At 44.3% G+C, this 12,476-nt stretch overlaps 1 protein-coding gene across 1 annotated transcript; it reads right to left on the reverse strand.

Moving 5' to 3' along the window:
- Positions 1–11,057: 11,057 nt before the first annotated feature.
- LOC124692855 (ferredoxin) lies at positions 11,058–11,784 on the reverse strand. Its single transcript, XM_047226292.1, has one exon. It carries the CDS (start codon positions 11,724–11,726, stop codon positions 11,292–11,294), a length of 435 nt encoding a protein of 144 aa, XP_047082248.1. The 5' UTR covers positions 11,727–11,784; the 3' UTR covers positions 11,058–11,291.
- Between the last annotated feature and the right edge of the window lie 692 nt (positions 11,785–12,476).

The raw sequence follows: 12,476 nt of genomic DNA on the forward strand, positions 1-12,476 counted from the left end.
CCGGGGAAATTCCCTCCGGGGGGGGGGAATCGACGCCATCGTCACCGTCATCGAGCTGGACATCATCTCCATCATCATCACCATCATCTCCATCATCATCACTGCCATCTCCACCGCTGCACCTCGTCACCGCTGTAACAATTAGGGTTGGATCTTGATTGTTTGATAGGGGAAACTCTCTCGGTATTGATTTCTACTTGTTATTGAAGCTATTGAGTGAAACTATTGAACCAAGATTATGTTCAGATTGTTATTCATCATTACATCACCTCTGATCATATTCCATATGATGTCTCGTGAGTAGTTCGTTTAGTTCTTGAGGACATGGGTGAAGTCTAAATGTTAGTAGTGAACTATGTTGATTGATATTCAATGTTATGATATTTAAGTTGTGGTGTTATTCTTCTAGTGGTGTCATGTGAACGTCGACTACATGATACTTCACCTTTATGGGCCTAGGGGAATACATCTTGTATTCGTTTGCTAATTGCGGGGCTGTCGGAGTGACAGAAACCTAAACCCCCGTTGGTATATCGATGCAGGAGGGATAGCAGGATCTCAGAGTTTAAGGCTGTGGTTAGATTTATCTTAATTACTTTCTTGTATTTGCGGATGCTTGCAAGGGGTATAATCACAAGTATGAATTAGTCCTAGGAAGGGCGATGCATTAGCATAGGTTCACCCACACAACACTTATCAAAACAATGAAGATTAATCAGCTATATGAAGCGAAAGCACTAGATTAAATTCCCGTGTGTCCTCAAGAACGTTTGGTCATTATAAGTAAACAAACCGGCTTGTCCTTTGTGCTAAAAAGGATTGGGCCACTCGTTGCAACTATTTCTCTCGCATTTTACTTACTCGTACTTTATTTATTTGCTATATCAAAACCCCCTGAATACTTGTATGTGAGCATTTACAGTGAATTCTTCATCGATACTGCTTGTCAACACCTTCTGCTCCTCGTTGGGTTCGACACTCTTATTTATCGAAAATACTACGATACACCCCCTATACTTGTGGGTCATCACGGTCCCTTTCTACCAGCCCCACGTGACGCGGCCCCACACGACGCGACCCCACACGTCAGCACGGAACGGTCAACTAAACGGGAATCCTGCCGTCTGATGCCGTCTGAGCTCCTTCTGCGGGTTTCAAACAAGGACTTGGTAAAAACTGAGGAAAAACTAAGGAGCTGGGGAAAACTGAGTACAACTAAGGACCCGAGGGCACGGAAATAGAAATCCCAAGAAAATATAACATCTGAAATTTCTAATGCATTCCAATTCTTATTGCTATTTTCCTTGCATCCAAGTAAAATAGACATCTGAAATTTCTAATTGCAGGTGACATATTTCACTTGAAAATACGAAGCTTACCACATTGAGCGTGCTACGATAATCTTTTAGGGTACATGTTATACATATGCAAGAGTCCAACATTGTCTACAGAAACCAAGAAGGCAGTTTTGAGAGAGATGCAACCTAACTCAGGACAAGCCGAAGCCCAAGTACATTAAATTATCAAATAAAAAAACCACGCCCTAGTCCGCCCCGATCCTTGGGGCATGCGGTCTATCTCTGCCTCTATTGGTGGTTGAGCATGTAATATGTTAATGAAAATGATTGTTATCGTTGACATTAGGCAAGGTATCGGCTACATGGTAAGTAGAACACAATCTAATTGGATTGACCTAGGGCCTCTATACAAGCTCATGCAAACCGTATATGCATTGAACTGGTAATTAACATTCCATTTGATAATTGAGTGGTTTGTATGAAGGTGGTTCCAAAAACTCAGGATCTAGCTTGTCTACGAGAGTTGCACCTCTCGTATAAGCCCCATAAAACCCTATCTTAGTTCAGGAATATGTTTTCGAGAGAGAAATCAGGTATTTTGTATGTGTAAAATTTCCGAATAAGTTAAATGATACTGGCATACAAAGCCATAACGGTTTTAGATCAAAAGTTTGAAATGATAGGATGAATTGGTTAGGTGTGTGTAGCTTGCAACCAAGAGATTGATTTGAGAACCACGTTATATTACACAAAAATACTTGTGCCCTCCCCGCTTCTAAAGCACACATCAAGTTCCAATGAAATTACATCGAGATGAGAAGCAATGTTACAGTATAATGTTTGGCTGAACTCTAGTTTTTGGGTGGATATGTCACGACCATGTGACCATGTAACACGTACTAAGTACTAACAACCAGCTAAGCCTGAATCACTTGACAAGGTAAACAGAAAGAATGAAATAGTTGCGCAAGCGCAACTCATACCAAAACAAGAAAGAAACAGAGGCTTTACACGCCGCCGCATCGTCCTCGCTCGGGCAACACGGGAGGTGATTAGGGTTCCCTCACCGGCGCCACCTCCTCCCTGCGCCCCTTCCTCGCCGCCGCCACCGGCGGCAGCCGGTCGGCTTGCGGTGGCGGCGGGCCTCCTTCGCCTCCTTCAGCCTCCAGCCTGCTTCCCGTCTCCTCACCTCTCCTCCCAATTGCAGCGAATCGAGCTTCAATCTGTGCTCCATGGTGGTGTTGGAGGTCGTGATTCGTCCTGGTGGTGCCATCTCCAACGCCGGAGCCCGCTAGTTGGGCCTTCCTCTCGTTGGCTTGGGCCTGGTAGGCGGCAAGCCGCCGGTTCTGACCTGGGTCAGTCTGCGGCCAGATCTGACCAGGGGCTCGATCTGCGGCCATAATTCTTGACCTCCGATCTATTTTGTTGGGCGTGGCCTCTCTAGTTCATGCAGATCTGTGCGGAGCTCGACTCGCTAAACTTTGGAGGGTGATGTAGGGGGCGGCAGGTGCCGAAGGTGCGTTCGTGCGGCAGTGGGGTCGGCCGACTGCGCGCGTGCGGTTCGTTCTCCAGAGGGAGACAGGCTAGGTTGGCTCCTTGGAATCCCGAGCGGCGGCTCCTTGTGGTGGGCACGGCGGCGCCAGGCGGCAGGTGCCTTCGTGCACGTGTTGGTCGGAAGTCTCGGCTGTGTGGGTAGCGGGATGGTTCGCGTGGGAGGCATTTGTGGTGCAGGAGATCCTCGTGCTCCTTCCTAGAGCTTGGCGTATTCCGTGGGACGGTGGTCGCTATTCGGGCGAAAGCCCTGCCCAACGTTGTCGGTGACGCTCTCGAGCGCCGAGTCCCTCTTTGGAGGCGTCATTGAGGATGGTGATCCTCCACCATTGGCTCCGGGTGAAAATCCTTAGTCTGGTTCGCCGGACGGGGCAGCGATGACTCCTTGGCACCGCTTCCTTTTTGAAGGCGCTGGTCCCTGTCAACTGGTGGTTGCGGTGTGGTTCTTTGGATACGACTGAGTGGCTTTCAAAATGGCGGTCTTCCCCGAGGGAGAAGGCTCGGAATCTCTTCTTTCTCGGTTTCCCGGCTATCGGCTACAACTCGAGCTCTAGGGTGAGCGTTCCATCATCTGACGGTACGGCGCCATCGAACCTGGGCGAGGGGGCAGGGGCCCTCTTCGGTGATGGACGGGTTTTCCCGTGATGCAATGTGTCCGTGTTTGGAGCAGATGAAGGCATTCTCTTCTGTTGGTGTGGCGTCCTCTGATACGTCTCCGACGTATCGATAATTTCTTATGTTCCATGCCACATTATTGATGATATCTACATGTTTTATGCATACTTTATGTCATTATTATGCGTTTTCCGAAACTAACCTATTAACGAGATGCCGAAGGGCCAGTTGATGTTTTCTGCTGTTTTTGGTTTCAGAAATCCTAGTAAGGAAATATTCTCGGAATCGGACGAAATCAACGCCCAGGGTCCTATTTTTCCACGAAGCTTCCAGAAGTCCGAAGGGGAAACGAAGTGGGGCCACGAGGTGGGGACACGATGAGGGCGGCGCGGCCCAAGCCCTGGCCACGCCGGCCTAGTGTGTGGCCCCACCAGGACTCCACCGACCTTGCCCTTCCGCCTACTTAAAGTCTCCGTCGCGAAAACCCTACCACGTTGGACGAAACCACGAGAAAACCTTCCGAGCCGCCGCCATCGCGAAGCCAAGATCCGGGGACAGAGTCTCTGTTCCGGCACGCCGCCGGGACGGGGAAGTGCCCCGGAAGGCTTCTCCATCGACACCACCGCCATCTTCATCAACGCTGCTGTCTCCCATGAGGAGGGAGTAGTTCTCCATCGAGGCTCGGGGCTGTACCGGTAGCTATGTGGTTAATCTCTCTCCTATGTACTTCAATACAATAATCTCATGAGCTGCCTTACATGATTGAGATTGATATGATGATGCTTGTAATCTAGATGTCATTATGCTAGTCAAGTGGATTTTACTTATGTGATCTCCGGAGACTCCTTGTCCCACGTGTGTAAAGGTGACGAGTGTGTGCACCGTGTGGGTCTCTTAGGCTATATTTCACGTAATACTTATTCGCTGTTATGAATGGCATAGTGAAGTGCTTATTTATATCTCTTTATGATTGCAATGTGTTTTGTATCACAATTTATCTGTGTGCTACTCTAGTGATGTTATTAAAGTAGTTTATTCCTCCCGCACGGTGTAATGGTGACAAGTGTGTGCATCGTGTAGTACTTGGCGTAGGCTATGATTGTGATCTCTTGTAGATTATGAAGTTAACTATTGCTATGATGGTATTGATGTGATCTATGCCTCCTTTCGTAGTGTGAAGGTGACAGTGTGCATGCTATGTTAGTACTTGGTTTGGTTATGTTGATCTGTCATGCACTCTAAGGTTATTTAAATATGAACATTGAATATTGTGGAGCTTGTTAACTCCAGCATTGAGGGTTCGTGTAATCCTACACAGTTAGTGGTGTTCATCATCCAACAAGAGGGTGTAGAGTCTAGCATCTATCTATTCATTCTATTATGTGATCAATGTTGAGAGTGTCCACTAGTGAAAGTATGATCCCTAGGCCTTGTTCCTAAATATCGCTATCGCTGCTTGTTTACTGTTTTACCGCATCTTTACTTCCCGCAATATTACTACCATCAACCGCACGCCAGACAAGCACTTTTCTCGGCACCGTTACTACTGCTCATATTCATTCATACCACTTGTATTTCACTATCTCTTCGCCGAACTAGTGCACCTATTAGGTGTGTTGGGGACACAAGAGACTTCTTGCTTTGTGGTTGCGGGGTTGCATGAGAGGGATATCTTTGACCTCTTCCTCCCCGAGTTCGATAAACCTTGGGTGATCCACTTAAGGGAAACTTGCTCGCTGTTCTACAAACCTCTCGCTCTTGGAGGCCCAACACTGTCTACAAGAATAGAAGCACCCGTAGACATCAAGCTATTTTCCGGCGCCGTTGCCGGGGAGGAAAGGTAAAAGGCACTCATACTCCGGTCCCGGGTAAAGTACTTTTCTCGTTGCCGTTGTGTGTGTGCTCGAAGCTATTTCCTTTAGATCCTGCAATTGCATCTTTTTGTTTCTTGTTTACACTAGTTTGGCATAATGGACAACAGTGAGCTTCTTATTCTATTTCCTGATTTAAGACATGGATGGTTTGATGCGAAAATTAAAAAACCTATGGAACATATTAGTATGAACGCTTTGAACACCATTGTTGCTAATGATATGGAAAATTCCAAGCTTGGGGAAGCTGGCTTTGATGAGCATGATATTTTTAGTCCCCCAAGCATTGAGGAGAAAATTTACTTTGATGATACTTTGCCTCCTATTTATGATGATTATAATGATATTGGTCTTTTAGTACCGCTTTGTTATGGAGGATAAATTTGATTATGATTACAATATGCCTCCTATATTTGATGATGAGAATAATAATGATAGCTACTTTGTTGAATTTGCTCCCACTATTACTAATAAAATTGATTATGCTTATGTGGAGAGTAATGATACTTTTATGCATGTGAATAAGAATGCTTTATGTGATACTTATATTGTTGAGTTTGTTCATGATGCCTCTGAAAATTATTATGAGAGAGGAAAATATGGTTGTAGAAATTTTCATGTTACTAAAACACCTCTCTATATGCTGAAATTTTTGAAGTTACACTGGTTTTATCTTCCTATGCTTGTTACTTCGCTCTTCATGAACTTGTTTATTTACAAGATTCCTATGCATAGGAAGCATGTTAGACTTAAATGTGTTTAATTTGCTTTTTGATGCTCTCTTTTGCTTCAACGCTTATTTCTCGGGAGTGCATCATTGAAATTGCTGAGCCCATCTTAATGGCTATAAAGAAAGCACTTCTTGGGAGATAACCCATGTGTTTATTTTACTACAGTACTTTTGTTTTATATTTGAGTCTTGGAAGTTGTTACTACTGTAGCAACCTCTCCTTATCTTAGTTTTGTTGCATTGTTGTGCCAAGTAAAGTCTCTATGGTAAAGTTGATGCTAGATTTGGATTGCTGCACAGAAACAGCATTGCTGTCTGTCACGAATTCGCGCAGAAGTCTCTGTAAAAAAATCAAAAAAATCTGTAAATTTACGTGCGTGATCCTCAGATATGTACGCAACTTTCATTAGTTTTGAGTTTTTCCGTTTGAGCAAGTTAAGTGCCCCTTCCAGGTTCGTCTTTCTGGACTGTTCTGTTTTTGACGGATTCTGCCTTTTATTTCGCATTGCCTCTTTTGCTATGTTGGATGAATTTCTTTGATCCATTAATGTCCAGTAGCTTTGTGCAATGTCCAGAAGTGTTAAGAATGATTATGTCACCTCTGAACATGTGGATTTTTATTGTGAACTAACCCTCTAATGAGTTTGCTTGAAGTTTGGTGTGAAGGAAGTTTTCAAGGGTCAAGAGAGGAGTATGATATACTATGATCAAGAGGAGTGAAAGCTCTAAGCTTGGGGATGCCCCGGTGGTTCACCCCTGCATATTTTAAGAAGACTCAAGCGTCTAAGCTTGGGGATGCCCAAGGCATCCCCTTCTTCATCGACAAAATTATCAGGTTCCTTCTCTTGAAACTATATTTTTATTCGGTCACATCTTATGTACTTTACTTGGAGCGTCTGTTTGTTTTTGTTTTTGTTTATGTTTGAATAAGTTCATCCTTGTGTGGGAGAGAGACACGCTCCGCTGGTTCGTATGAACACATGTGTTCTTAGCTTTTAATGTTCATGGCGAAGGTTGAAATCGCTTCGTTCATTGTTATATGGTTGGAAACGGAAAATGCTACATGTAGTAATTGGTAAAATGTCTTGGATAATGTGATACTTGGCAATTGTTGTGCTCATGTTTAAGCTCTTGCATCATATACTTTGCACCTATTAATGAAGAAATACATAGAGCTTGCTAAAATTTGGTTTGCATAATTGGTCTCTCTAAAGTCTAGATAATTTCTAGTATTGAGTTTTAAACAACAAGGAAGACGGTGTAGAGTCTTATAATATTTACAATATGTCTTTTATGTAAGTTTTGTTGCACCGGTTCATCCTTGTGTTTGTTTCAAATAACCTTGCTAGCCTAAACCTTGTATCGAGAGGGAATACTTCTCATGCATCCAAAATCCTTGAGCCAACCACTATGCCATTTGTGTCCACCATACCTACCTACTACATGGTATTTCTCCGCCATTCCAAAGTAAATTGCTTGAGTGCTACCTTTAAAATTCCATTCTTTACCTTTACAATATATAGCTCATGGGACAAAATAGCTTAAAAACTATCGTGGTGAAGAATATGTACTTATGTGTCTTATTTCTTAATAAGTTGCTTGTTGTGCGGTAACCATGTTTTCTCGGGGACGCCATCAACTCTTTTACCTTTGTTGAATATCATGTGAGTTGCTATGCATGTTCGTCTTGTCTCGAAGTAAGGGCGGTTTTCACAATCAAATGGTTTGAGTATGCATACTCGTTAGAGAAGAACATTGGGCCGCTAACTAAAGCCATGAATCATGGTGGAAGTTTCAGTTTCGACATAAAACCTCAATCTCTTATGAGAATATTAACTGTTGTTGAATGCTTAAGCATTAAAAGAGGAGTCCATTATCTGTTGTCTATGTTGTCCCGGTATGGGTGTCTAAGGTGAAGAATGATCAAAAGCGAGAAATCCAATGCGAACTTTCTCCTTAGACCCTTGTACAGGCGGCATAGAGGTACCCCTTTGTGACACTTGGTTGAAACATATGTTATGCAATGATAATCAGTGTTAATCCAAGCTAATTAGGACAAGGTGCGGGCACTATTAGTACACTATGCATGAGGCTTGCAACTTGTAAGATATAATTTACATGATACATATGCTTTATTACTACCGTTGACAAAATTATTTCATGTTTTCAAAATAAAAGCTCTAGCACAAATATAGCAATCGATGCTTTCCTCTTTGAAGGACCTTTCTTTTACTTTTATGTTGAGTCAGTTCACCTATCTCTCTCCACCTCAAGAAGCAAACACTTGTGTGAATTGTGCATTGATTCCTACATACTTGCATATTGCATTTGTTATATTACTCTATGTTGACAATTATCCATGAGATATACATGTTATAAGTTGAAAGAAACCGCTGAAACTTAATCTTCCTTTGTGTTGCTTCAATACCTTTACTTTGATTTATTGCTTTACGAGCTAACTCTTATGCAAGACTTATTGATGCTTGTCTTGAAGTACTATTCATGAAAAGTCTTTGCTTTATGATTCAGTTGTTTACTCATGTCATTACCATTGTTTTGATCGCTGCATTCATTACATATGCTTACAATAGTATGATCAAGGTTATGATGGCATGTCACTCCGTAAATTATCTTTGTTATCGTTTACCTCGCTCGGGACGAGCAGAACTAAGCTTGGGGATGCTGATACGTCTCCGACGTATCGATAATTTCTTATGTTCCATGCCACATTATTGATGATATCTACATGTTTTATGCATACTTTATGTCATTATTATGCGTTTTCCGGAACTAACCTATTGACGAGATGCCGAAGGGCCAGTTGCTATTTTCTACTGTTTTTGGTTTCAGAAATCCTAGTAAGGAAATATTCTCGGAATCGGACGAAATCAACGCCCAGGGTCCTATTTTTCCACGAAGCTTCCAGAAGTCCGAAGGGGAAACGAAGTGGGGCCACGAGGTGGGGACACAGTAGGGCGGCGCGGCCCAAGCCCTGGCCGCGCCGGCCTAGTGTGTGGCCCCACCTGGACTCCACCGACCTTGCCCTTCCGCCTACTTAAAGTCTCCGTCGCGAAAACCCTACCACGTTGGACGAAACCGAGAGAAAACCTTCCCGAGCCGCCGCCATCGCGAAGCCAAGATCCGGGGGACAGAGTCTCGTTTCGGCACGCCGCCGGGACGGGGAAGTGCCCCCGGAAGGCTTCTCCATCGACACCACCGCCATCTTCATCAACGCTGCTCGTCTCCCATGAGGAGGGAGTAGTTCTCCATCGAGGCTCGGGGCTGTACCGGTAGCTATGTGGTTAATCTCTCTCCTATGTACTTCAATACAATAATCTCATGAGCTGCCTTACATGATTGAGATTGATATGATGATGCTTGTAATCTAGATGTCATTATGCTAGTCAAGTGGATTTTACTTATGTGATCTCCGGAGACTCCTTGTCCCACGTGTGTAAAGGTGACAAGTGTGTGCACCGTGTGGGTCTCTTAGGCTATATTTCACGAATACTTATTCGCTGTTATGAATGGCATAGTGAAGTGCTTATTTATATCTCTTTATGATTGCAATGTGTTTTGTATCACAATTTATCCGTGTGCTACTCTAGTGATGTTATTAAAGTAGTTTATTCCTCCTGCACGGTGTAATGGTGACGAGTGTGTGCATCGTGTAGTACTTGGCGTAGGTTATGATTGTGATCTCTTGTAGATTATGAAGTTAACTATTGCTATGATGGTATTGATGTGATCTATGCCTCCTTTCGTAGTGTGAAGGTGACGAGTGTGCATGCTATGTTAGTTCTTGGTTTGGTTATGTTGATCTGTCATGCACTCTAAGGTTATTTAAATATGAACATTGAATATTGTGGAGCTTGTTAACTCCGGCATTGAGGGTTCGTGTAATCCTACACAGTTAGTGGTGTTCATCATCCAACAGGAGGGTGTAGAGTCTAGCATCTATCTATTTATTCTATTATGTGATCAATGTTGAGAGTGTCCACTAGTGAAAGTATGATCCCTAGGCCTTGTTCCTAAATATCGCTATCGCTGCTTGTTTACTCGTTTTACTCGCATCTTTACTTCCTGCAATATTACTACCATCAACTGCACGCCGACAAGCACTTTTCTCGGCGCCGTTACTACTTGCTCATATTCATTCATACCACTTGTATTTCACTATCTCTTCGCCGAACTAGTGCACCTATTAGGTGTGTTGGGGACACAAGAGACTTCTTGCTTTGTGGTTGCAGGGTTGCATGAGAGGGATATCTTTGACCTCTTCCTCCCTGAGTTCGATAAACCTTGGGTGATCCACTTAAGGGAAACTTGCTGCTGTTCTACAAACCTCTGCTCTTGGAGGCCCAACGCTGTCTACAAGAATAGAGGCACCCGTAGACATCATCCTCCTCCTCCCTTCGCTTCCTCTACCTTGATCAGCATTTGTTTCGACATCTGAAGACCTAGGCGTTTGCAGGCTGTATATTTTGTTTCATTTTGTGTTGCCCTATAATGGTTGTGGTTTTTGTTGTTGTTCTTCTCAACACCATGTAATTCTAGCCGTTGGTGTCTTTATTAATTTAAAGCTGCGGATAATGCCTTATATTTAAAAACTCATACCAAAACAACTTAACAATATGCAAGCTACACACATGGTTGATGTGTGCTTGCGCAACTATCGCACCTTTTATCTGGATACTCCCTCCGTCTCAGTTTACTAGTATTCCCCGTATCTCTAGGTTGCCAATTTGATCTATATAATTTAAACTATATAATGCAAAAATTATATCATTAGAAAATAGAACATCTCAACTTTTCTGATGATATAATTTTTATAACGTATCACTAATACTAACTTGATCAAATTTACGACATAGTCATACGCGCACTCCTTATAAACTGTGAGAGAGGGAGTAGAAGAAATCCATGCATATTCATCAATGTGGGCATATGAATTATTCATCGGTCTCTTACAAGTGAGATGCTATTTAAGAATTAAGACACCTCAAGCATCAAGATTCATTTCAGTACGTTGAGTTACGTACATGCATATACTATAGTATTTGACAGCAGTACTACGGGGTATATCTTACGGTACAAAAAAGGTATAGGTAATTCAACGACCATATCACCACTTGAGCAAATCATCACGCAATTCATTCAAGCACTAACAAATCGGTGGCGATGCCCATGTACGCATGACAAGAGAGAGATAGTGTATAAATCAGCTTAGGCGGTGAGCTCCTCCTCCTTGTGGGTCTCGATGACGAGGTCGGACGTGGGGTAGGCGTGGCAGGTGAGCACCCAGCCCTCCTCCATCTGCTCGTCGTCGAGGAAGCTCTGGTCGGACTGGTCCAGCGATCCGGACACCAGCTTGCCGGCGCAGGACGAGCAGGACCCGGCCCTGCAGGAGTATGGCAGGTCGATGCCCTCCTCCTCGGCCTGGTCGAGGATGTAGACGTCGTCGGGGACCTCCAGCTCCACCTCGCCCTCGGGCGTGATCAGCTTCACCTTGTAGGTGGCCTGCGCGCGGAGCCTGGCTCCCCGCACCTGCTTGGCGGCGGTGAGGGCGAGGTTCGCCGGCGCGAGGGCCACGCGGGGCGCCGGTGGGGCGGCAGCGCGCAGGGAGAAGGGCGCGCGGAGGCTGCTCAGTGCGGTGGCCATTGCTAGCTGCTGCTCAGGGGAGATGAGAAGAGCTAGCTAGCGTGTGTGGCTGTGGCTATGGAGGATGGATAGCTGAGCTAGGGGATGGAGGAGTGAGGAGGGCGGGAATAAGTAAGGAGTTGAGGTGTGGGTGGTACGTGGAGGTGAGGGAGTGGCCGCCTTATCTTCGTCGGGATGGGCGGGGCGACGAGGATCACACGCTGCTCATCTCGTCGTCGTCGTCGAAGGGCGTGTGGCCGGCGAGATCCATCGGGGACATGGGGTCACGGGAGCTGCGTGACGTGGAGCCGAGGCAAAATGGTGGTGGATGTTTCGCGAAATTTAATTGATTGGAGGTGCGTATGTCATTGTGTGTGTGGCTAGTATGTACTATTTAACTGGAACCTCCAGGTGCAAATGTAACCGTGTGACCTGTAACCTGTTTGGAGAAAATGTGTCAGTGTGGTAAAAAAAGCTTTTCTAGAGTAAGCCATGGACACATCATTTTCGTAGAGGAATAGGTTAAGACGGCCGATACAACATCATAGAAGACACATCATTTTAACAAAAGACAACCTTGCTAAAAGAAACTGACAAGGAAGTAAGACATGTGTTTTCTGTGATAAAGATGAATCCATACAACACTTGTTCTTTGAATGTCCACTTGCAAAAATTGTATGGCGAATAATATATATGACTTTTAGTTTATCTCCTCCTGCTAATGTTATAAATATTTTTGGGAATTGGTTAAGCAGTATTGCCAAAAATTAT

The sequence above is a fragment of the Lolium rigidum genome, chromosome 1 (genome assembly GCF_022539505.1).
Source record: "Lolium rigidum isolate FL_2022 chromosome 1, APGP_CSIRO_Lrig_0.1, whole genome shotgun sequence".
Classification (NCBI taxonomy): Eukaryota; Viridiplantae; Streptophyta; class Magnoliopsida; order Poales; family Poaceae; genus Lolium; species Lolium rigidum.